At 38.8% G+C, this 26,288-nt stretch overlaps 1 protein-coding gene across 2 annotated transcripts in view; it reads left to right on the forward strand.

Moving 5' to 3' along the window:
* RAI14 (retinoic acid induced 14) overlaps positions 1 to 25,367 on the forward strand; it is an 86,978-nt gene extending 61,611 nt beyond the window's left edge. Inside the window, exons 4-18 of one of the 2 annotated variants that reach the window (XM_066339610.1) lie at positions 4,956 to 5,044; positions 6,781 to 6,845; positions 10,319 to 10,376; positions 10,578 to 10,648; positions 12,000 to 12,106; positions 14,336 to 14,514; positions 15,151 to 15,179; positions 16,127 to 16,213; positions 16,937 to 17,023; positions 17,705 to 17,765; positions 18,083 to 18,201; positions 18,714 to 20,225; positions 20,998 to 21,147; positions 23,047 to 23,112; positions 23,368 to 25,367. In XM_066339610.1, the coding sequence (XP_066195707.1) occupies positions 4,956 to 5,044; positions 6,781 to 6,845; positions 10,319 to 10,376; positions 10,578 to 10,648; positions 12,000 to 12,106; positions 14,336 to 14,514; positions 15,151 to 15,179; positions 16,127 to 16,213; positions 16,937 to 17,023; positions 17,705 to 17,765; positions 18,083 to 18,201; positions 18,714 to 20,225; positions 20,998 to 21,147; positions 23,047 to 23,112; positions 23,368 to 23,445 (2,758 nt within the window). In that variant the 3' untranslated portion in view covers positions 23,446 to 25,367. The remainder of the gene's footprint in view (positions 1 to 4,955; positions 5,045 to 6,780; positions 6,846 to 10,318; positions 10,377 to 10,577; positions 10,649 to 11,999; positions 12,107 to 14,335; positions 14,515 to 15,150; positions 15,180 to 16,126; positions 16,214 to 16,936; positions 17,024 to 17,704; positions 17,766 to 18,082; positions 18,202 to 18,713; positions 20,226 to 20,997; positions 21,148 to 23,046; positions 23,113 to 23,367) is intronic. The other variant, XM_066339611.1, reaches the window with a different exon arrangement.
* The last annotated feature ends 921 nt before the right edge of the window (positions 25,368 to 26,288 follow it).

The raw sequence follows: 26,288 nt of genomic DNA on the forward strand, positions 1-26,288 counted from the left end.
TTTATTGGCCTTGGATTTTGGTAAGTATTGTGTTGAACTACTTTCAGGCTCTGGAGAAAATCTGTGTTATAGAGAATGCTAATTCTGCCCAGAAAAGACTCTGGAGCATGACTTTGCCAAACAGAGATTGAACCCTCTGATTTGGTGTAATTCTTCTGCTTTTTTTCCCCCATTTGTCTTCTCACAAATAAAAATTTCCTTGTTAGAAGGTTAGTGTAAATTAAGACTTGATATTTATTTTTTCTGATTTTATCATGTTCCACTTCTGTGTCACTTCCCCCAGATATATGGACCACCCAGTTGTTTTAAGCCAGCTGTTGAAATACCATTCAGTAAGAGGATTTGCAGGAAGTAGCTCTGTAAATGGTTAAGCAGAGAACCTGAATATAGCAGAACCATATATTACTGCTAATACCACTTTAGCAATTGCCATCAGCTACAGCTTTACAAATCTAACCCCTAAATATGGATTATTTCTCTTCTTCTTCTTATGGTGTAATGACTTGTAAAGAAAAGTTTTATGGGAGCTGAGTAGTAAAAATTACAGTCCTTTTTTGTTTCAATTAGACTGACATTTAAATAATTTCTGAAAACACTCATTCTTGGTGTTTTGGCAAAGGCTGGCTCTATCTGAACTCTTGTGTTTTGTCTGTCAGGTGCTAGTTAAAGAAGTCTTCATTCCCTTGCTGGTTTAATATTGTGACCCAACTGTGGAAAAGGTAATTTGCCCCAAATAAGGTATGGACTTTTTTAGGATAGATGTAAGTGCTTCACCCCTTCACATCTTATATCTGTGTGCTGCTTCAGAGTAGTTCAGGGATGTCATACCCAGCTCTGCCCTCTGTTCAGGCAGCAAACATCATAAAAAGCATCTGTCATTGTGGGGATTTTATTTGAGTAGCATTTAGGTCAAGAAATCCAAAGTCCTGACAAGATTTTGAGGTGATAGCCTTGTAGCTGTTTTTCAGTTGAACCTGAACCTCTTGAAATCAATTCACTCTTACTCTAAAAGTCTCTTTACTCCAACTGGGTTTTCCGTTCCTCACAATTAACATAATTTTTCATCTTTTCTTGTTAACTACTGAGTAATTATGAGACCTGTACATTCTCAGTAGGAAAAAGTAGTGTCAACCAACTGATCTTTCATCTGCTGCAGAGATGGGTCTTGAACCACTGGGAATGGTAGCTGCTCCTCTGCTTACTGAAACGTCTGGATAAAATAAAAAGAGACCATCCCACTTCTCAGGAAGAACAGAAATGTTTTACAGCAATAAAAGAAATCTATTTCAAATCAGTTCAAGTTGGGCTATCAAGATGTGGCTCTAAGTGGCAATAACAGCCTATCTATTGTGAAGGAAAATGGACTATGTTGTAATGGGATTTTCATCAGAATGAGAATCCAGCCCTCAGTGTGGCCCTTGAGCCAAATCAAGTCTTACATGTTTGTTTTTGTTTACCTAAGTCATTGCACAACCAGGAAATGGGAGGAAAAGTTGTTTGCTTTCACATCAAGGAAAGTTTGTTCATAGAAGATGCAAGTAAAACGCACCACTCCTTAAGGCATCCAGATGGTGAGAACTCCAGTGTTTGGAAACCTGCAGGTTTTGCCTCAAATGTTTTAGGAAATTATGTAGCTTGTAAAGAATTATTCTATACCGAAATGAATGTCTACAGTCTTCTTTGTTTCCAGAGCCTGCCTTGCTACATAGGAGTCCTCAGTATCTACTACTCAAGTGTTTGGGTTTGAGGTTTTTCTTTGTTTGTTTTGGGCTGGCTGTTCTGTTTGTTTGGGTTTTTTCAACTAAAAAAAACCCCAAACCCACAAAAAACCCCCAAACCAAAGCAGGGGTTGTTAGCTTAAAAATCAGAATTGCTTCTTAAGGGGGAGGGTTTGTCCAACACTCTGTAAATAGTTTAAGGTAAGATGACTATAATTGGTTCATCCCATCCTGGACTTGTTCTCCCTATAGAGCAGGACTTCTGTTTATTAAACCAGCAGTTAAGTAACCATGTCCCCCATTTCCCTCCAATTATTTTGAGACTGTTAAGAAAAAATAATTCACTACAGGTTTATGAGAGACAAACCATAATCTAGTAACAGAAGAAGGATGCAGAGACAAGACGCTCAGCATGCTGTTCTTGGTGAAATAAAACATCTGCGTGTGTGATGACTTGTTGAGAACTGCCATGGGAATTGTTTTTGTTGGTAGGATTCATGTATTCATAGGAGCATAGCCTGAAAAGAGTTATTTTTAATTTTCTCTGATCCTTTTTTGCAGTCAGATTTTACCTAAATAAAACTTCTTTAGCACTTGCGTGTTCATGTTGCATTTGGCACTGTCCTACAAAGTCTATCCATAAAACCTCAGTGCCCCAGATTTAGCCAAGTTATTATTATTCAGGTATTTATTATTACTATGAATATTGTGAAATGTAAGTTAGCCAAGTGTGTGCTTCACAATCTTCCTAATACATAAGTGAATTTGATTGTATTTTGTGTTTACACAAATGTATCTGGACATGTTTTGGTATTTTGCTGGTATGTTGTGCTGGCTAAATTAGAGGTGTTGGAATTTGTCAGACTCCTCTTGTGTCTCTCCCCCAGTTATTTTCCCAGAGCCTGAGAAGCCACTTCTTCCAAAGAATGTTTACACAAATTTTCACTGGTCACCAAGTACATGAAGTTTTGATTTTGAATGACTGGATAACAGACAGCAGCCTGTGCTCTTGGAAGTGTTAACTCTTCAGTTTGTTTATGGCGGTAGAATTCACAGGATGAACACACAGAATGCTTTTTTATTTGCAGAGAAAGGCTTAAGCGCTGCCTGGCTGCCATTTGCAATCAGGAGCAACCAGTGTGGAAGGAAGGACTTGTTCTAGGAAGTCAGGTAGTTGCTGTACTTGATTGACAACCCTGTTTCAGGACCTCTCCTGTTTTGATTAATTCTCCTCTCTTTGCCAGATGTTGTCGGTAGATCTCTTTCTCTGCTGAGTTTTCAAGAAGGCTGCAAAGAAGTGTATGACTTAGAGAAACATGGTAATGCAGTTCACAGGCTCTTGAAATACCCATTTCATTCCTGCTTATTGTTTCCAGTTTCTCTGGTTACCAGGCAGAGCTTTTAGTGTTAGATTTAACACTTAAAAGAAGCAGTTGTTCAAAATATAAACTCCTAAATACAGTAGTTGTTGTGGCTCCATGATTTATGATGTTTCTTTTACATTCCAGGGGCAAATCCCTTTTACACATGGGTGTATAATGTTAAAAATTAATACCTCCTTCAAATGATATTAGAAACAGTCCCAGGAATACTGACTCTTTCAGTTTAGTGCATGTTTGATGATGGTCCTAAATTTACACACACACACACACAAAATAGTAATTAGAAGTGTTTTGTCTTGAATTTTTGTTTTGCATTACTCCCACTGAAAAGCTACTCTGTGTGTATCAGGTTGATATTGGTAGGACTCACATGGTAGCAGGATGTCTGCCCATATCTTAAAGACTTGATGACATTGGCATGCTATGCATCAAGAGGATATAAACTGTTCTGTTTTCAGAAACTTTTTCTTTATTTTAGCTTCAGGGCAAAATAATGTCACCAGCATCTCTGTAGCACTGCTTCTGTGAATCTTGATGTGCCCAGCTTGAGGATGTTAAGCATAAATTTTCAGCCATAAAAATGCTTGAATTCAGTATAATTTCTTTGGTTTGTTCTGTAATTGCATCTTAGGTAATTGATGCTTGGAAGTGCATCCTGTCATGTGTGGTTGGTAACGTCTGCAGTTTCACACTGTTTAAACAAGCAGGTCCTTGGGGAAAACAGGAAAACCACAAGTGGAAAAAATACATCTCTGGCATAGTCTCACAAATATCCAGTAGCTTTGATTTCTCCAGGTAATACTCAGAGTAAAGTGTTTTCCTCCACCCATATACCAAGGAAAGAATAGCTTTATAAATGACAGTGCAAAAGTACAACTTGAGGTAGTTTAATTAAGGAAATGCAGAATCATGTTTTAGAGGAGCTAAATTTTGTCCATTGTGAGGGGAAAATCTGACTAAATCTGACTACTCTGACTGAAATGTCTAGAGCAAAGTCAGTTATTGTGACTGTTTTCTTTACTAATTCCCCAAGTCTGGGCATTCTTTGGGGATATATTACATCACTAGGGACAGAAGTTTAGAAATCGTATGGGACTAGATGTACATAAGATATATGATATGAGTTGATGGGACAGCAGCCCATGTAGAATCATAGTCATGGGGTTGTTTAGGTTGTAAAAAACCTCTAACCATTAACCCAGCAACCCATGTCCATCTTAAGCAGTGTTCTCCCACCAGTGGCACATCTGCCTGCATCTTAAATACATCCAAGATCCTTCCAGAGATAGTAACACCAGCTCCCTGGGCAGCTATTTCCAGTTCTTCACAGCTTTCAATCAAGAATTTTTTCCTCGTGTTCAATATGAACCTCCTCTGGTTCAGTTTGAGGCCATTTCCTCTCATCCTATGCCGAGTTACCTGGGAGAAGAAACCAACCGCCATCTGGCTACACTCTTCTGTCTGGGAGTTGTAGAGAGTCATAAGGCCCCTCCTGAGCCTCCTTTTCTCCTGACTAAACATCCCCAGCTCTTTCAGCTGCTCCTCATAGAACTTGTTCTCTAAATCTTCACCAGCCTCATTACCCTTCTCTGGACATGTTCCAGCACATCAACTTCTTTCTTGTGATGAGAGTCCCCAGATGAACACGTTGTTTGAGCTGCATTATGAAAATATGACTGCAAAGTCTTTTTGATGTGCCATCTCACTTCCAGAGCTGTTATCTTCCTGGGAGACAATGGAAGGGTGCCAAAAGTTCTAAGGACAGTAAGGAAAGAACTTGCCAGTATGCAGTTAGTGAATGAAAGAGAAAAGATATCTTAACATTAATAAAAGACATGTAAATGTTCTCTTCCAGTTTTCACCTGGCAGCCACGAAAGGGCATGCAGAATGCCTCAGGATCATGGTGACACATGGTGCAGATGTGACAGCCCAAGATGGTGCAGGTATGCCTCTCTGAACCTATTCAAGTAGCACAATACGCTTAATTTGCTTATTGAAGTGCAGAGTGAAAATACAGATGTGACAACTTTGCTTTTCCCCACACACCCTGTAGGAAAAGCAATTGTAGCACTCGCAGGTTGGGCATACTTGCTTTTCTGCACAGAGAATTCAGAATCTAAAGTCCTTAAAAACTTTTGTCCTAATACTATGAATTTCTGCATTCATAGTGGGCTCCAGATGTAAAATAGTTGCTCAATTTTTTAAATTGTTATTTTTAGGTGAAAAAAAATTATTTTACTCCCCCATCTCTTGTTTTTGCAGGTTGTGTCAAGATCTTCAGTTTTGCTTTCATGTTTATCCAAGCTATTAATGCCATTACCCTTACAGGAGTTGCAGTAAGACATTTCCTTGTGATTATGACACAGTGAAAATAGCTGATACAGGCCAAAACAGAGATGAGAGCTATTAAGTATGATGTGTCAGATCTCAAAAGTCCTGTGCTTAATTACTGTTTTCCTTAGGAGAATGATGGGAGCTGAATTTGAAACGGGCAAACTCTTCCTAATAGATTTCCGTTGATACATCTGTGGAATCTGTGCCCAGCAGTTTCTCTGGCCACCTGGATGACCTGTCAGCATTCTATCTCTTCAGTAATTATCTGTAATTGCTGTGCTCATGGGTTCTGTTTTGCCACTTACTGAAGCCTGAGGGAATCTCTGTCATACATGGGAATGATTTGCCTCTGTAAAGATGTGTCTCTAATACTGGAAGAAGCATTCAGATTTTACATAATGATAAGGGAATATATGTACCTGATGCAGATTATAATTCCCAATTCCTAATGAGTCATTGGTCACTTGGGTAGTAAGAGGTTGCCTGCCCACTTCCACCTAAGAGTGTCAGCCCAGTGCTCTTTAGTGAAATACTTCAATGTAGAAGTCACATAATTTGCAATGAGAATTTCCTGTCACAAGTGTCTTTGTCTTTATTGAGTACTAAATCCTGGGTCCTTCTTTTCTTAGTTGCATGGATAATTTCTTCTTTTGCTGTCTTGTCATCTTCAAGTTTTCAGATACTCTGTAAGAAGAAGCTGGAGAAGAAATTTCAGTGTTCCATCAGAAATCCATAGTCAGTAAAACATGGCATTGCATAGCTAAATATGAATTCAGAGGTGCTAAATAAATGAATTGAAATGCAAACCAGTGTAGACCTGTGTTTGATTAATAATAGGGTCAGGTACAAATTAAAGTAGGCCTGTGTTTGAGTCTTCCATGTGCACTTCATGGGTGACATAAACTTAATATAGTTGTAGGTGGTGAATTTGGCAGATTTTGCTCTTGATGCTGATTATGCATTGCCAACTAGCAAAAATCGTGAAGACATGGACAGAACATCTGTGTGCAAGGGAGGCTTGTGTAATATTGGAAAATTGTTTTCTAAGGAACAGGACATAATGTACAATCTTAGACTCACTTCTGCCAAGGTGTAGTCTGACACAATGTGCCACTCCTTTATATGACTTAAGACTTTAAGGTTATTCTGTTACTTGCCTGAACGACAGGTAGTAATGACATTCTGCTTGATGTAGATTTTTACTTTATTTTCTCTACCCTTACTTTTTGTGTGTCATGATAGGAAAAAGACAGATAATTCAAGATTTTGCCTTTGTCATGGAATGTTTTATTCCTCTGCTTTGGCATGATTGAATAATTAATTTGATTTGCTTTTATTCATTTAGGGCACAGTGCTTTACATCTTGCAGCAAAGAACAGCCACCCTGATTGCATTAAGAAGTTACTTCAGGTAAAAGAAAAATCAAATTTATTTTGATTTTTGAAATTTTCATTTGGTTGCATTAGATGTGGACTCATTTTATGCTCATAATCTGCACCACACTTCTGTACTGTTCTATCTCCTTGGCATCAAGAGAGGTGCATCAAGAGTTTAAACATAAAGAATTTAAGGACCTTTCAGGCACTGTGAATGGATGGTAGAAAACAGTGTATCTTCCCTGAGTGGTGTGCAAATACAGTTTTCCATGTCCAGCTGCTCTGATGTAGCTTGGTTGGGTTTCAAGTAGGTTATAGCTTCAGTTTAACTTCTTGTATTTTGTCTGTGTGGTTGGATGACGAGGAATTAGGTGGATTAAGAGTTACAGGGGAAAAGGTTTTTCACTTCTGGGGAGATTCTGATAATGTTCCACTGGAATGCTTTCTGTCTGTTCACCATAGGAATGTTTTCAAGTTTAAAATCAAAGAGAGATGAAAACAAAGTGGTTTAGATTCAAAACAATGTGGAAATAATCAAATCCTCAATGAAATGAGATAAAGGGCAATGAGGGGTTAGAAAGGGAATTGAAAGAATAGGGAGAGAAAATAAGAAAAACAAAAGTGAAGATGAATAGAAGAATCTCATTGTGTTGAATATGAGTGTTAGTAAGCAAAGACATTGTCCATTTCAGCGCCATTTCAGAAATACAGGTAAGTTTTCATGGTGGCGATCAGAGAAACAGAACAGATTTTTTCTAAGTTTGAAATTATCAGTATGTTTCAGGTAAAATAAAAAATGCAGACTGAGAATATAGATGAAATAATGATTAACAACCCTGCTTGAACATGATGGTGCAGATAGAGAATGGATCCTATATCCCAGCCTCCAGATTGTTTTTCCCTGATGGCATCACGGCTCTCTGTGTGACTGACCTCTGTCAGTGTCTCTGACAACATCGGGTCCAGTTTCACTGATTCCCACCTCCATACCCCTTGCAAGCTGTGTGCCCTGCTGCTCTGCGGGTGGGACGGGTTATCCTCAGCCTCCGCAGCCTGTCCCATGGCCACATCGCCATCAGGCCGTCACTGCTGGCATCACAGGCAGCTTGCCTGCTGCAACCACACACTGCTTTTGTTGATGCTTCTCTAGATTTATTTCAACATGCTGATTTATAAATCCGTTCCTAAGTGCAAATCTGTTGGCAATATTCTCCAGTAATTCATGTTCTTAGGATGATCTTCTGTGGACCAGAGTGTGTGTGCAAGGAATGTCTAACTGATGTTGAACTAAAACAGGCTGAATAATTATTTTATGCAGGCAGAATCATGATTTTTTTTTTTTACAGAATGTAATGGTCTATACGATCCTGTTTTCCTAGATCATCATAGGTGTGTTGGAGACAATGCTGCACGTAAAAGTCAAAAGTTATAATGTTTGTTTTCTACAAATGTGTAATTTTATGGTCCTGTCTTCTCCTCTCCAACAAAAAGCATTGGAACTTGTGAAGGGTTTAGAGAACCAGTCCTGTGAGAAGCAGCTGAGGGAGTGGGGATGTTTGGCCTGGAGAAAAGGAGGCTTAGGGTAGACCATATCACAACAAGTAAAGAGGAAATGGCCTGAAGTTGCACCCAGGGAGTTTTAAGTTGGATATTAGGAAAATTTCTTCACCCATAGGGATTTAAGAGATGTGTCGATGTGAGACATGTTTTAGTGATGAACTTGGCAGTACTGGGTTAATAGTTGGATTTGATGATCATGATGGTTATTTCCAACCCAAATGAACCTAAGTTTCTATGATACTCTCCATTGTAACTAACTAAAACAAATCTTCTGTACCAAAATGAGCCTTGATAAGGATTTGAATTATTTTTTTGTTCCTATTTATTGCTTTGAAGTCTGGACTGATCAGTAGCATCTGATAATTGTAATACAACAGGATATAACTGGATTGTTGGTGCTTATTTTTAAAAATGCTAATGAACACTTACTGCATTTGACAGTGAGCCCATGGGAACCTCATGAACTTTAACAAGGCTGAGTGCTGGTGCTGCACCTGGGTCAGGGCAGCACCTGGGCTGCATCCAGAGCCCCGTGGGCAGCAGGGGACGGAGGGGATTCTGCCCCTCTGCTCTGCTCTGGTGAGACCCACCTGGAGCTCTGCATCCAGAGCTGGGGTCCCAGCACGGGAAGGGCAGGGGGCTGCTGGAGTGAGCCCAGAGCAGGGCTGTGGAGGTGATCAGAGGGATGCCTTGAGAGGCTACCTAGAAGAGAGGCTAGACAGTGTTAAAGGAATAAAGCAAGCATTTATTAAAAAGGCCTTCAAAGGATACACCTTGGGCAGTACAAGAGCCCAACTGAGGCTACACCCAAGATGGATGACAGGTCATGAGTTTTCACATCTCTGTAAGTTTTGGTCCATTTACATATTGGGCTTAATTGTCCAATTACAGCTTCAGGTTATGAAAGTCCCATCCTCCCAGTTTGCTCTCCTCAATTTGCTGTTGTTTATACTTTTTGGACCTGAAGCTGCAACAGTGTCTTTGGCTCTCATGCTGGAAAAGGATTGTTTTGTTTAACTAAACTGTGGAAAGAACTTGCTAACACTTTATATGAAGTTCAGAATTATATATCAATGCAGTATAGAGTATGGAAAATATGAAAGCTAAAATTTAAGGCATCAAGAGGGATGGAGCGCCTCTGCTGTGAGGAAAGGCTGAGATTGTCGTGTTCAGCCTGGAAAAGAGAAGGCTCCCAGGAGACCTTAGAGCTGCTTTTCAGTATCTAAAGAGGCCACACAAGAAAAGCAGAGGGGGAGTTTTTACATGAGTATGTTGTGATAGGACAAGTGGCAATGACTTCAAACTAAAGGAGGGTAGGTTTAGATTTGGTATTAGGAAGAAATTCTTTATTGTGAGGATGGTGAGGCACTGGCACAGATTGATCAGAGAAGTTGTGGATGATTCGTGCTGGAAGTGTTCAAGGCCATATTGGATGGGTTCTGAGCAACCTGGTCTAGTGGAAAGTGTCCCTGCCCATGGCAGAGAGTTGGAACAAGATGATCTTTAAAGTCTATTCTAATTCAAACCATGCCACAGCTCTATGAAATAATACAAATTGCCTTAGGATGTGGTTGCTTTAGCTTTTACTCTAATGTTAAAAAGAAAAAAAAAATCTGAGGCAAAGGAGAGATCTTATTTACTGATTTATTTATTACTTTATTATTTATTTACTTTTTTATTTGCTGACTTAAATTATTCTGAAACTAAAACATTTTTAGGGACAGTTCTCTTAACCATGGTGATTTCCTAGGGCTTCAGTGTAAGTTAGTATGAAGACAAAATACCAGATTGGTAGAGAGTGAAGATGTACCTTCCTTTAGTGTTCTTCTCTGAAGCAGCACATAAATCTTTTTGCAAAGATGTTAAGCACTCTGTATAAAACATATGTTTTATTTTCTTTGTATTTCTCTAATTGCTTTTTTTCCTTTTCTGTATTGAATTGTGCAGAGTAAATGCCCAGCCGACAGCACTGACAATTCTGGAAAAACAGCTTTACATTATGCAGGTAACTTCTTTGATGAAAGTTTGTACTATTTTGTTGTGCTTGATATTCCTAGCTTATCAGCCTAGAATTTGGGTTTTTTTTGTACCCTACTGAAATGCTGCAGTATTGCAAGTGGAAGTGTGGGACACAAATTGCGAAATTGGGGTTTAATGGACTTCCACGATTGTCTTGTTTTTGAAATTAAATTTTATTTTCTTTTAGCTGCATGTGGGTGTCTTCAGGGAGTTCAACTCTTGTGTGAGCACAAATGTCCCATTAACATCAAAGATTTGGTATGTACCTCTTCTCCTGTTGTGTACTGCAGATACTTCAGAGCTTTTATCACCCTCATTTCATGCTGTTACCACACTCCATCTCAGGTGCAATAGTTCAAAGCAATGCTGTCCTCATCCCTACTGGGGTTTCTCTGCTGGAGGAAGTTCCTTTTACAGCTTGCCATTGCAGAGGTGTGGAAGCACTTCACAATCTGATACCATAGTGGCAGGGTTTGCTGATTGTTTAGACATTGGCACAGGTAGCTAGAATCAATTCTTACACATTCAAAATATAATTGAAAGTCTTTCCATTGTCTCCAGGAGGCTTTGGAAAAGGCCTGGTATTGTGGCCAAGGGCTGCAAAATTTTCACAAAGCCAAATCAGAGTATGATAAGCCTGAAGGGAAAAATATACCTGACATATTCCGAAGGCTCAGAGACACTACATTCATTACTGTGAAGTATCTACAACTGACCAGCTCTGGTTTTGGCAATGATGCAACTGCCTGATTGACAAAGGGATCTGTAAAGTAGAGGCCAGGCAGGAAGTGATATTCAAACTTGTTTGCTTTTGCTTTGGTCTATATCTGGTTTTACTAGCAAAAACAACTACATCAAAGATATCTGATCTAAGATTTCAGCAGATGCATTTTAAAGGCATAAAAGGTTTGTTCAGTCTTAAGGCCGTAGGAGTACCTTAAAAATGTCCTGAGCAACGTTGTGGCCAGTTATAGGAAAGAGAGAGACCAGCCTCAGAGGTGCATGACAAAATAATAAGCAATGGTCAGAATTTGAGCAGTGGACCTAATTTGGAAATTCCACTTAGCTACTAGTTAAAAAATAACCTCGCCTTAAAGGTGGTCAAAGACTGGAACTGATACCTAGAGCTGTGTCTTTACCTTTGGAGATGCTTAAAACGTGACTGGACAAGTCTCTAAGCAATGTGCGGAAACTTGAAGTTTGCCTAGCTTTGGATTGAGAAAAAAGTGAGAGAAACCTCATACACCTCTAAAGGTGTCTTCCCATTGGGTTATTTTATGACTTCATGAAATGCTGTATTTTTGCTTAGTAATTTAGTTAAAATTACTGCTTTTGTTGTGGAGCTACAAAAAGACATTTTGTAGTTTCAAAATAATAAGTTTTGGCATTGAGTAAAACAGCAAAGGGAATACAAAAGCAAAAAGCATTCCTACTCCCCAGCAGACAAGAAAGGAATTGTAGCCCACTCAGCTATGTTTATGGTACACAGGAAAAATGTGCTAATAGCGCCTCATTTTTGCTATGTAAAGGTAAAATTTATAGCTGACTTTCAGTGTGTTTTTATAAGTGAATGGAATACTGTTCATAGTTTCTTTATATGCATTTCTAGGATGGGAACATACCTCTGCTGCTTGCAGTACAAAATGGCCATACAGAAGTCTGCAAATACCTGCTGGATCATGGAGCAGACATCAACACCAGGGATAAAAATGGAAGGTACAGCCGGTTAACCTGTTGATTTTTTTTACTGAAACTGACTGTCACGCAAAGATTTCTTCTCAAATCCTTCCCAAAATAGTTGATATTAACTGAAATAATGCTTTCTGTACTAGATAGCATATCCTGATTGCTGAGAAGCTTACAGAATTCTGACTGAAGTGAAAGATGGAGCAGAAACTACGTGATTATTAAACTAATCTGCCTGTAAGATGTGCCTTGGGCTACCAGAGCAGTATAGCCCATTTTTAAATTATTCCTATGCAAATATGATTGATAGCACTTACCAACACCTCACTTTCTAAGTGTCTCAGTTTGAAATGCTGCTCTCTTCTTGGAATGAGTTAATACCTCCAGCTTAAATCCTTAAAACTGCTACTTGTGGGCAAAATCTCTGGAGGATTGCTTTTTCTGCCATAATGCAGCCACAGCAGCAAGACAAGAATACAGTAAATCTCTATAGGGAGATGCTGTTGTTTTAGAAGTGCCAGTTAGAGATGCTTCTGCATTAAGAGATAGTGCATATATCAGAAAACTTCTTAAAAAGCTACATCCTTAGGTGAAAAATGCACTTGTTCTGATGATACTGACAAAGATCAAGAGTCTTAGAAAATTATGGACTGTTTTATAAACAGCTGGTTAAACTGTGGAGGTAAAACAGGATACTGAGAAAACTTGGCCCTTATACTTCATAGCGATTTTGATTATTCTGTGTGACACAATGCTGATTCTGTTCTCTGGCGGCACCTGTGAATATAAGACTGGGCTCTAACTTGTTTTTTATCAGTCCAAAGTTCATTAGAGCGCTCTTTGTTTCCAGTTGTCTGAAGAAAACCCCTTTGTTTTCTATCAGTTTCCATGGCCTCATTGGTGCTTTGAACCTGAGGTGCTACGCACTCTGAGGCCTCTGCCTCACTTTCCTAGTGTTTAATCAGCAGACAGTGTTAAGACTTGCTGCTTTAATTGGATGAAGGAGTTTCTGTCATAGATAGGACTCCCATTTTTGTATTTTTTAAGATAGTACTGCGTAGAAGCAACAAGACATTGTAACATGGAATATGCTTGTTTACTTCTTGCTTTAATTGTGGTGAGGGAAGTGACTACTCCTGCATCTCAGGTTCACAGAAGTAAAGATTTTACTGAAACAGGAGAAACCTCATTGAGAGAAGAGGGATAACCTTTGAAAATGGCATCTCCAGATTCCTATCGTGTCCAGACTAAGTGAATTATTTTGGTAATCTAAAACCATCTGTGTGACAATGGAGGTGTTATCCGAGTTGTCACTCACCACTACTTTTAGCACAGCACTGCAACAGCATCACTTTTCCAACTGACTCACCCATTCGAGGGAGTATGTTTAATTCACTGGTGAAACTGTTGTTTTAATAGTTAGCAAATATTATCACTGTAGTAACTTTTCAGCATCATATCTGCACTGAGGAATGTGTTTGGCAGTAAACTTGGCCAACCTATTAGTTTTCATGCTGTGAAAGGAGAACAATGCCTGAGCAAGAAGGCAGTATTAGAGCATGCTTGAAAGGTGAGGTTTTCAGTGTGTTTGTAATTATTTTTTATGTCTCTTACGACCCCTTGAAATAATTGAGAAAAGCAGATACGACCTGTTAGGAGAAGACTCCTGTATAATGTGCTTACTCCAGGAGCTGTCTCTGTGCTACTGCCCTGTGTTGGAAAGAGAATTGTTTGTGCTTTCATGAACTTCTTTTTTTAGGCTGACAGTAGCACAGGGTTTGAGGTCAAACTCATCTCTTGGACTCACTGAAGATCTTTTAGATTTGTTTGGGTTTTTTTATTGAAATCTGTTTGTCTGTTTTGACTCCAACACATGTGAAGGAGAGCAGAAATTAAATAAAGGTTTTCATGTTGTACCACCACTGTAATCAGAGTGTAGCAGTGAGGTTTGTTAGTCTGACTTTATACTGTAGCCATTTCTTGCTATGACTCCTCTCAGCCTCAGGAAGACATTTTTAGAAATGTTTGCCGACCTGTACTTGCAGCTGGAGTGTATGAGAAGGAAGAGCTGGCAGGGCAGGTGTTTGTAAGGAGAAACAGCAGTTGCGTTTATGTACCAATAAAAGTGTTGATGGAATCTTGGACTTCATTGCACAATAACAGTCACACTTCTTTTTCCCCTGAAAAAATGAACTGGAAAGAGTATGCCCTTGACACTTGCTGTTTGTGTTTTGTTGGTTCTTTTTCTCTCTTGTTCAGAACTGCTTTGATGATGGCTTGTGAAGCTAGTAGCCTTAACATGGTGGAAGCTTTCCTTAGGAGAGGTGCGGATGTCAATTTAGTAGATGTCTTTGGACAGAGTGCCCTGCATTACGCCAAACTCTCTGAGAATACAGGGATCCAGAATCTCCTGTCGTCAAAGATATCGCAGGATGTGGGTATGTGAGAGAGGCTGACCTGCAGTTTGTCACTTCTTGAACAGGCTGCATGTATGTTTAGCAGCGAACAAATTTACTTCTAAGTGTAGCCTGAGATGTTGTAAAAGCTGTTTTCAAGAATATCTGGCTGAGACTTCCCAAAAACTCTTTGCCATAGATGGTAATATTTAGAATGGGATAAAGCCATGAGCAGGCCAAAAGAGGTGTTTTAGAGAAAGACAAATTGATGTAAGCAGCATCATGAAATTTTGCATACACTTTGGAGTGGATTCTCTTTTATATACAGAAGCCCCTCAGTAGAGGAGTTGGAGATGGATAAAGAGCAGAGCATTTTATGGTCAAACTACAATGGATTTATTAAGTAGCAAGCTTAGTGCATAAGAATGGTGCAAGACTATTACAGAATAAGGATTGTCATGATTCTTCAATCTATTTCTCAAAATGAAACCAGACAGTAGCAGAGAAAGGATGGGGTTGAATTGAAATTTGCAAATTGTATTTCTCAGGTTTCAGAAAGGAATTAAAAAATCAAATTATTTATCTATAGTGTGGGAAATAGAGCAGAGGGGTGGGTTAAGAATGGCAAATAACTTTCTTTAATAACTTCCTTTATTCCACTTATTTTTTTCTCCACAGAAGCAACATCTCCAACAAGAATGAAGCAGGTATTTGTCCTTTGGTTTTGAAAATACTCTGACTCTCTAGACTTATAAAATAACAAAGAACAGTAGCAGAAGAACTATTAAATGTCACTGTGAGATGGGTTGCCATGACTACTATGTAATGTAAAAGGTTTTTCTTGCTTAGTTAAGAAATGTGTTTCAGGAACATTACTTTCAGACTTGACTTCTCTGTGTAACAGCAGCCAATACCCTTGGTGAGAGGAGGAAAGGAGGGTGACTGTGTATGTGCATGTGTGCTGGGTTGATTCCCACGTTCCTCATGTAGTGCAGAAGCTTGGCTTTTCAACACCCTGTCTCTTTAAACAGCAGAAAAGAGGATCTAGAAAAATTCTCTCTAAAACACAAAATTTAAGGTTATCCCTGGTTGCTGGACACCCTTCTTGTGAGAATCACGGCAGATTTAGGCAATCAAATTAGTTTCTCACATTTTTTATTTAGTGTCATATGTTGGGGTGCAAGTAGACCTTATAGACTTGCTGGTGGCTGGGAAGTAGACAAGGGTGCAATGCATTGGTTCATTCCTTCTCTGAGTGCAGAGGTGGGTTTTTTGGGGGGCTCAGACAAAAACTGGTGGAGAGGAAATATAGTAGCTGTGAAGAATGGCATGACTGGGCTGTGTGTGAATGGAAGTGTTTTAAGATCACTGGTGCTAAACCTATTGTCAGCTTCTGCTTTTTCACTAAATCTTGTTTGTTTTGACTGAAGCATGGTTTACAAAGGAGCAGCTTCTTATTGTCAGGCATGTTTGTATCTTTGTGTTAGTAGAGATACGGTCTTTACATAGGGGACAAAAGACACTGCATGAGCTGCTAAAGTTGATATTAATGTGGGATTTATATATATATATATATTTTATATATAAAACAACTTCCTCAGACTTTACTAACCAAACTAACAAACCTACCTTTTCTGGCTGGTGAAACTTTCAGCATGATCAAGGCTCTAAATTAAGTTCAGAAAGAAGTGGAACTCCAAAAAAACGCAAAGCCCCACCTCCTCCTATCAGTCCTATTCAGGTAAAGAAAAGACCACTTTTGAGATGCTTTTAGGGGATATAAAGCATTTTGAACATTATTAGAATTACGTGGGCAGAATTTTCTCTGTCACTATTACTTTGTGTGCCTGTCTTACTGTGAGTGCTTTTCCAGACATTAGAATGAGGCCATGAAAGCCCATGTTGCTTAGATTAACTGAGCAAAATTGCTTAAAATATAGCATGTTCCAAGATAAAACTGTACAGGTTTTACTGTAAAATTGCTTCTTCCAGCTAAAGTTGAAGTTGTCCTTTTTCTTGATTTCAATAAGTAAATAATAAGTTCCTTATATTTTAGTTGTACATATATATTGATACATATGATTATGAGCATGTATGAATATCAAAATAAAATACTTAACTGTATTTTGATACTATATAAGTCTATTTAATAGTTAAATTTAATCTTGAACCAGAATGTAACCTGTGTAACAGCTACACTCCTTATGTAAATACTGATTCAGAAGGGCACTAAATAATTAGGTCTGTTCTCTGAAAGTAATCTAGAATTGTGACTTAATGTTAATGTACATGAAAGTACTCTTTAATGCATGTGTATGCATATATATATGTGTATGTGTGTGTATATATAAAGATACAGGTATATAGATATACACATATATACATATATATATGGGCACATGTTAAATAGGTAGCTGTATGTGCATGTACATATACAAACCTATTTATATAAAATTTTTTACAGGTTAATGATTTGTCCTCTCCACACTCATCAGCTTCAACTCCCATGACTGGAAAAGGGCATGCTTTTTTCACTGATCAAGTGTGCAAGGTATCAGTATTCCATTCTTAGGAGCTTAGGGAAGGAAAGTACAGGATCTGTTTTGCTTGATGTTCTATTTTGATGACTGCAGAGTCTTCTATGACTTAATTAGGTGAATTTTAGGAATGAAAATTAATCCAAATCTATTTCAATGCAATTCATAAATCAAGTGTAAAGATTAATGTGTAACAAATATGCACATATAAATACACAGGTGAGTTAGTGTTTAGGAGTATGGTTATGAAAGTATTTATGTTCCAAGAATTGAATTTTTAATACCAACAAAGTGCATGGAGTGGGCAAAAAAAGAGGTCATTTTACCAAAAGATGCCAGTGAAAGGGCTGAGTATGTTCTATCTGATCTTTACCTTGTGTTGCTGAAGATTTTTCTAAACACATGTCAGTATATCGTTATTACTTATCACAGGGTTTGCAGTCTTCCAAACAGTTTACAAGATAGTTTCCTGTATTCCATTAATATTTAATGGGAATTGGGCAATGGAACTTGAATGGCTTTAGCACACTTCGAAATTCTGGACACATGCTACAATTAAACAAGACCTCAGAAATAAAAGACATCCACTTGGACAGGCTTTATCCAGCAGAATCTATACTGCCTATAGTTCTTTTTGGTGAATTGTCCAGCTTTACATCTGCTTTCTGTGAAAATGCTTTCTTCTGATGTTTTAGCAGGAAGAATTCTGCTCCTTGCACAGGGATAATAAAGACAGACTGAGTGACAGCACCACAGGTATACAATTAATCCTTATCTCATTAGGTGTTTTAGGTGGCATGAAATGCTGAAAACCTCTGTACCTTTCTGCTTAGAACATGAGACACACTAAGTATTGAGCGTGATGTTTTGTAATTCCACAAGCAGCTCCCCACCAAAACATCCTGCTTCTATTGCATTAATACATTCTTGGGGAGTTTATAGGAACAGTTTGCTTGCTCATTGCATTTAGTGGTCACGGGAACAAACTGTTTAATTTGAAATGTTGAAATAACTAACTAACTAGCATTTCAACTTTGTGAGAGTTTTGAATCTTTTTTTTTTTCCCTCCAAAGGTGTTGATAGTTTATTGGATGCGAGTTCTGAAGCTGACCAACAAGATCTACTTCTGTTGATGCAAGCAAAAATTGCCTCTCTGACACTGCACAATAAGGAGCTGCAGGATAAATTACAGGTGGCATATTTTTGTGCTGTTCTGATACACTCTTAATCTCCTAGACAGAACAAAGAGCTGCTTACTGTTTTAAAGAGTTGTACTGGGAAGATCTTTTAATGAGCTTGTTGGTAAAATCATGGAAACACTCTGCCCCAAAGGATTAAATCAGTGTTTTGATCTTCTCACTTTGCCCATAAATTACTGAATAACTTTGTTTATGATGATAACCGCATTCTAAAATATGTTGTTAACAGTTGTGCTAGCAGAATTTTAATTTGCATAGCTTTGATTATTGGCTTATGGGGCTCAGCCCAGACTTTCAGAGGAGCTTGGCACTTACTGCCTGTCTCACTGTAAATGACAAATGGGAACAGCTGAGTTTTTAACTTTTTGAGAACTTTCTTCCATAGCTCTTTAATAATTTGTCTCTGTAGGATGTGAAAATATTTCCTTGCTTACTCTCTTCTAAAAAAACAGAATCAGGTACTTGTTTTTTTATTGTGAAACTGTTGGTGGGTTTTTTTGGACAGGAAAGAACACCTAGAGAAGGGGATTCAACTGTAGAATTTTATTCAACCCAAACACAGTTTGAGCAAACAGCAGAGAGACAAAATGAGTTCTTGGTGCAGGAGCTGAAGCCTACGTTAAATGCCACTCAAATCCCAGAAAAACTGACAAGCCCCAGAGAAGTAAAAATGAAGTACCTCCAGGAAGACTTAAAGGATGTACAGAGAAAATTGGAGAATTCTGAAGCCAAAAGAAAGCATGTGGAAACTCAAGTCCAGTCTAGAGTCCCAGAAACAGATCATTTAAATAGTTCAGATGTTTCAGAAAATGGTTCTGATCTTAATTTGAAGTTCCAAGAAACTCAAAACAGGCATGAGGAAGCTGTTAAAGAGGTTTTGAATGTACAAAGGCAGAAGAAGCCAGGTCTTGTTTCCTCTGAAAGTGAAGAAACCAGTTCTGATCTGATTATGTTGAAGGTTACACATGGAGAAGTTGAAGCACTTAAGCAAGAATTGAAGAAAGCATTGGAGGAAAGCGAAAGACAAAAAGAAAAAGTGAGAGAGCTACAGAAAAAATTTGAAGACAGAGAGCAGAATGTGGCAGGCAAATTGTCTGTCGAAGAGTGTGAGGAAATGAAGAATTCATATTGTTCAGTCATTGATAACATTAATCAAGAGAAAGCATTGCTGATTGAGAGGTATAAGGAAGGGCAAGAGGAAATTAAAAGGCTACAGGACAAGCTGACAAATCAGATGCAGTTGGAATCTAGTGCTGAAGCTGAAGAAAGGAAAGATGTGATGCACAGAACGATAGATGAGCTCAACAGGCAACTTAGTGAATTGTCTCTGTTGTACAAAGAAGCACAAACAGAGCTTGAAGACTATAGGAAGAAAAAAACTCTAGATGATATAGCTTCAGACTACATTCCTAGAGATGAACATGAGAAACTGATGGAGTTAACAAATTCTTTGAAATACAAAGCAGAAAATGAGTTATCAGAAATTAAATCCCAGTACACAAAAGTATTAGATGAAGCAGAAGAACTCAAGCAACTGTTAGACACTCAGAAACAAAATTCTTTGCCAATTGCTGAACACCGTCAGGTTATCAATGCACTCAGAAATACCATAAAGGAGATGGAAGAAGAAATAAATGAGCTCAAACGACTGCTTAGCAACAAAGAAAGTGAATTAAGAAACTTGGAAAAGGCATTATTGGAAGAAAAAGCTGCAATTAATGAAGCTATGGTACCCAAGGCCACATATGAAAAGCTCCAGTCCTCACTAGAGGGTGAAGTTAATGCTTTGTCATCCAAACTGAAGGATGTAATCCGAGAGAAGGAAAATATATCCTTAGATGCCATGAAACTGAGAAATGAAATTTTGCACTTGAAAGAAGCAAAAGAAGGTATGCATACTCTGCTTGAAGCAAAGGAACGGGAGGTGTTTGATCTTCAGGACAAGTACCACCAAGTTCAAGAAGCTCTTCTTGAAATGAAAAACTCATCAAAACTAGAAGAAGATAAAGACAAAAAGGTCAGTGACTCAGTACAGTGGAGGGGTAATGTGAGTTCCGAGTGCAAAGTGTGTTGGCTGGTGCATGAGTGACCTTGCAGATGATGTTGGTTTAAATAACTTCTGAGTGCATTTCCCCCTCTGAAAACCCAGGTATCGAAGGCAAAGGAGTTTTTTTTTGTATGTTTGGCTTGGCAGTTGGTTTCCCTCCCATACGGAGATACACATGATCTTTCAATTTACCTCTTTTAAGTTCTGCTAGGTTGGGTTCACACTATTCAGGCAGCTGAAGTCAGAGAAATGAGATTTACAAAAGGAAGATATTCCAGAGGAGACAAGAAAACAAAATACCAAGAAGGAGCAAAATTTCACCATTGAGATATTACTACATCATCTCAACCATAGCATGATTTGACTAATTTTCCTCTGCAGCTACCATATCCATTACTACAAATTCCTTTATAAAGAGCTATGTATTTTAGTAGCTGTGAATAGCTGGACTGTGTTTGGTTCAGCAGTAGAATTTGTAAAGGTAGTAAATGCAACCCTTTGTGTTAAATATTGCTGATGTTCAGAGCAAGGAATGCAGTTTGAATAGACTGGACTAGGATGGGGAATAGAGGAGCATTGTAACCCTTTGTTTACATGGTTTCTCTGTTTGTCCATACAGTTTATTTACAATTTAGCTTTCCCCACTTCTTAAATTTAAGTCACAAATAACTCAAAGATAGGACACACAGGAATACAGTATGCATAGCATCTTTTAATGAAAACCTGTGTTTTGCCTCCCTAGATCAATGAAATGTCCAAGGAAATTAGCAAATTAAAAGAAGCATTAAACAGCCTTTCTCAGCTCTCCTACTCAACCAGTGCCACCAAAAGACAAAGCCAGCAGCTGGAGGTTTTACAGCAACAAGTGAAGCAGTTGCAGAACCAACTGACTGTAAGTATGATATTTTGTAAACCTAACATTAGTCCGAGTTCTCCAAAGAAATGCATACTGTTCTTCACTCTGCCTTATTTAAAATAGAGTACAGTCATTGAGTATAAAGAATCTTCATCCAAAAAATCTGTAATTTGTGTTTCTCTGAAACATGTAGGAATTTTCAAGTAATGAATAGCACTTTAGAAAGAGCATAACTAAAGAAAGCTGGGTTTTCACGTATTTTTGTTAAACCAGTTGAGAAACAGATTTCTTGTTGTAAAATGGACCAAACCTGCTGCTCAGAACTTAATTTGTGGGAAGGTATGATCAGTGTGCAGAGGATTTTCAAGAACACTCTGCTGAAGTTGTTTGGAGTTTTTTAACTTTCTGGAAGAAAGCATGATGTTTCAAGTCAAGCAAATGCATCTGCTTATGGGGAGCATAGTTTATTCTCTGAAATCCTGAATGCCTTACAGATTTTTTACTTAAATTTTGTTGTTTATGCATGAAAGGTCTAGTCTTTTAAGCTGGGTTGAGTCATAACTGATATTTCCTAGAGCTTGCCTGCCCAAGGGAGCACATTACTCACTGTTGAGAATGAAAAGAAAGTATTGTCCACTGGAGGCCTTTGCTGAGGGCTCTGGAGTGCCTCTGAAAGGAGAATTTGCGGGCAGACATGCTAGGTGGTGTCTGCTTCCTACCTTTCCCAGCAGAAAAAGAAGAGGGCTCAGTATGCCATAAAAATTCCCTTGCAGGCAAGAGAAATAATAGGCAGAGCATCTTGTTAGTGTGAAGGCACAGACTTTCTTACTCCAGTCCTCCATGTCTGAAAGGACCCTTCATCTCCCACTAATTAGGACCAGCAAAGTAGTGTAAAGTGCAAAGGTGTGCAGCACAATGGGAGAGCTGGTAGCATTTAAAACAGGACAAAAACGCTCTTTCCTTCTTATAGGTAAGCTTTCATAACAGCCTCGTGTATCTTTGGAAACGTGGCTTCTGAGTTGTGGCAGACTGTGATCATTGAAAAGGACTGGGTGGCTTTCCATCAGGGTCTTACAGGGTAAGACCTTTGTAAGCACCTCCTTTCACCTGGGAAAGCATCAGCTCCAATGGAGGGGTTAATGCCTTTTTCAGGCTCACCTGAAAACAGAGGCCAGACAGATCTAAGAGAATAAAGCAGAGATATTTCATGAAGGGCCTTCAGGTACATTAAGGGCAGACAAAGCTTCCCCAGAGGGGCTACACCCAAAATGGACGATGATCAGGAGTTTTTCAGGCAATTATAAGTTTGGTCCATTTACAATTCAGGGATTAATCCTCCAATTACAGCTTCAGGTAATGAAGTCATCACATACCTCCAGTTTGCTTCCCCCCCAACTGGCTTCTGTTTACACTTTTTGGGACCTGGGACAGTAGGGTGTCCTTGAGTTACAGGCCTAGAGAATAAAACGTGAGAACAGTAGCTGACAAGCTACTGAGTTTTAGAGTTATACCCTAAAGCAGTACAGGATTTGAAAAATATAAAAGCTAAAATCCTAAGGCATCAGGGTCACTACCTTCAGGGAGGAGCTGAGTTACAGTTGAGAGTTGATTTGTCACAGTACTGTCAGCTTTTCTCAGTTCTGGTTGCTGATAAGCTTGGGAATAGAGTATATGCTCATTCTACACCTTTGCAGCTCAGCAGTTCTTAAAACTGATATCACCAGCTCTTTTACTGGGGAAGGTAGAACTACAGCATTTTCCTGGACATGCTTCCAAGCAAATTTAGAGTGCCTGGTGACACAACACTCTCTTACCTGGTTTTCAATGTATTACATAAGACTATCGTTTGAATTTCCCCCAGTCAGAGTCTAGTTGGGGAGTTCTCAGTTCAGTAGTTCTGAATGCTCTGTGCCTTTCTGCTTAACTGTTTTCTAGGAAACAAAGAAACAACACCAGGAAATTGTCTCAGTTTACAGGATGCACCTTCTCTATGCTGTGCAGGTATGTTTGCATGTTGTGAGTCACTCAGAGTTAGCATTTTAACTGAAGATGTTTCTTCTGAAGATCTGGTAAGAATGTTGAATGTTTTCACTAAGACATCCTTCCCATAAGGTATGACAGTTCAGCAACAAATTTAACACTGCTTCCACTTGGGAAATTGATCTAATTACTGTACCTGAAAAATAGTTTGTCAATATTCCTAAAGACTAGAGCTAGATTAATTCAGTCATTTTTTTTCTCTCTCTCTTTATCTAGGGTCAAATGGATGAAGATGTCCAGAAGGTGCTTAAACAAATTTTAACAATGTGTAAAAGCCAATCACAGAAAAAGTAAACAAAAAAAGCTAAGGAAAACTCCCTATTTTCATTAATCCTGTTATGGTTGTTTTATCTAGATTTGCCTTAACATAAGATTTCAAATTGGCAATTTGCTGCTTTTGTGTTCTTGTGCTGTTTGTGAGGGGGATATATTTGTCTGTCTGTACCACTTCCATGTGCATCTCCATGTGCAGTAGCTAAACACATGCCTGCTTTTCATACGCAAAATGCAAGTATGTTCTTCAGACTTTTTACATAGGCCACTCCATGTCATGTTTACCCTGTGAGTACTTCTCAAGCTTTCTCCAATGGCAGCAGGTTAACCTGGAGGAAAGCACTGGCATTGCCTGGGTATAGGTAAAATTCTCTGTGAGGTCTTCTGTACTGATTATAAGCTGCATCTCATTACTGGGTGTGTTTGATGCTGCAGCACTCAGATAACTGACATTTTGCCATATGCAGTTTCTGGCAGAGCAGAAGTGAACCTTGCAGCAGCGAGCAGGAGGAGATATTTATGCTAAGCCAGAGTGTCAAACAGCTATACTTCCTAGTGTAGTATTATTTAAGATTAACACATTAAAATGTAGCTGTCCCAATTCATCTAATGCACTGAGTACACAAAACCCATACTGTACTTCACAGTTTCCTTAACTACCTTGTAGTGGAATGAAACTATTTCAAAAGGTAAAAGCGTAAGTTTATTGAAGTTATGTACAAACAGCCCTTTATGATAGGTTTAGCTGTCTATGCAAGTGTTGGCCATGAAGCTCAGGAACAAAACCAGATCGTATACTTTTAGACAAAAGATTCTTGTGAACACAGGATGTTTACTGTGAATGTCAATGCCTCATACTTCCTAACCTCACTTTTGTAAAGATCTTCTCTTCAGTATATTTTTACTGGCCCTCTAATGAATTCTTTTGTAACTAAACCATTTTTTCTACATAATATTTGCATTAAGCTTATTAACAACTATTTTTAGGTAATTGTGTCTTAGAGAGTTTCTTTTTATACCCCCAAGTATTCAGTAATAGTGAAGCATAGTAAAGTGTTTTCAGTTTGTAAGAAATTTGTATGGAATAATAGACCTGTCTGTCAGTGTGGTCCAGAGCAGTGAAGTGTAAAATTCAGCTTGCTGTTCCAAAAAATTTAGAAACTATAGGTAATGAACAGCAGGAGGTGTCAAAAAACTCTGTATGTTGTTTCTAGAGGCTAGGAGCATCACTAAAGCCTTTATCAGCACTTCTACATTTAAAGTCAAGTAAAAATGCCTGATGTGGAATAGGATGAAACTATGGAAAAATGTTGTAAGCACACACTGCACTTGAGGGTACAACCATCTTAGCAAGCTTGCAGCTTCAATATGGTATTGTGGGTTTTTTTATTCTATGGGGATATGTCTCTATTAATAGAGAAATCTTTCAGAGCTATATAATCTATGAAGTTTATAGAGTCATAATATGACAGGAGTCAGCAGTACCTCAGGCTGACTGGACTCATAGTGCACTTATATCAGATAATTCCTAACTCTGGCAAAGCTAAATGGATTTTAAAAACAAAAAGAAAAGCATCACCTTTGCGTCAGTTAGACCTTGGTGTTACTTTTCTTGAGTGGTTTAACTAATGCCGTCTAATTTTGAACAGTATTTTATAGTTAGACAGCTTTGAAAATGCTCCAAAGAAATGTGAAAAAAATTTTGCTGCATCACTTCAAAAAGAACAAAATTTTAAGCATGATAATGCTGCAAGTATAAAACTTGATGAACCATTTTGTAGGTTGCCTGATGGATTTAGTCTTCTACTTTGGTTTGTATATTTATTACAATTATCTTTGTGGAATATTGGAAATTATATACTACAGCATAACAAGTTTCTTTATATGTAATTTACAAGAAGTTTCCTCATGCAGCAAATAAACTATTTGCATTTTTTTTTTCATTTTTGTCTTCATTTACTTTTTGTATTGAGGGAAATCTTACTACACTGTTCTAACATAGTAGAGATGTGTTCTGTATCTCATGTTTAAATGGATGCCACAAGAGCTAGGTTTTCCTCCCCGAAATTGGATCTTCATTATTAACTATCTTGATCTGTTGTGTGGAATAAATCCAGTCCAAAACCCATGCAAGTGACTTTTTGCAGATGATGCCTTCTATCTCATTGATACGTTCATAGCTGTTTCGCACATGGACATCCTGCTAGAGGTAATACAGGTTTCCCATTTGCCATTCGATTTGTTCTAGCATAGAAGATCTGTAGCGCAGATCAGTGATGTCTGTCTTAGTGTGAAAAACAGGTGTCTGCCATGGAAAGCTGGCCCCTCCCTTGGAATGGAGAATATAAACCCCTCTCCAAATTATTAGAATTTTGAAATTGAGGGACTCTCAGGCAAGGGTATGGGGAGAGGAATAGCAGTTCTTTACTAGCATGTATGACAAGGCAAACCAACAACTCTGGCATTAACAACAGCACAGAACCCGGTACCCAGTCAGAGCCCCCTGAGCGCTGGCGCTTTCCCCTTTGGTGCAATTCCGGTCACCGCCAGAGGGGCGCTGGTGGCTCCCGGCGGGCGGGGCACGGGCAGTGATTCCCCCGCGCCTGCAGGGGGGCTGTGGGGCGGGCTCGGGGAGCGCGGTGATGGCGGCTCGGGAAGGGATGGAATGGACGGATCAGGAACTGCGGAGCTGTGGCTGACGATGCGGGAGGTCTTGGCAGGCAGGAAGTAGGCAGGCAGGCGGGCTACAGAGTACTGCAAAAACTGAGAGCAGTGCCAAAGAAGCAGCAGGGTGATGGGCCAACAGCAACCCTGCTCCCAGCACAGTGAAAGGCCCCTCTTTTAGTGAGGCAGGGGATAACAAG

Source organism: Sylvia atricapilla, chromosome Z, assembly GCF_009819655.1.
Source record: "Sylvia atricapilla isolate bSylAtr1 chromosome Z, bSylAtr1.pri, whole genome shotgun sequence".
Classification (NCBI taxonomy): domain Eukaryota; kingdom Metazoa; phylum Chordata; class Aves; order Passeriformes; family Sylviidae; genus Sylvia; species Sylvia atricapilla.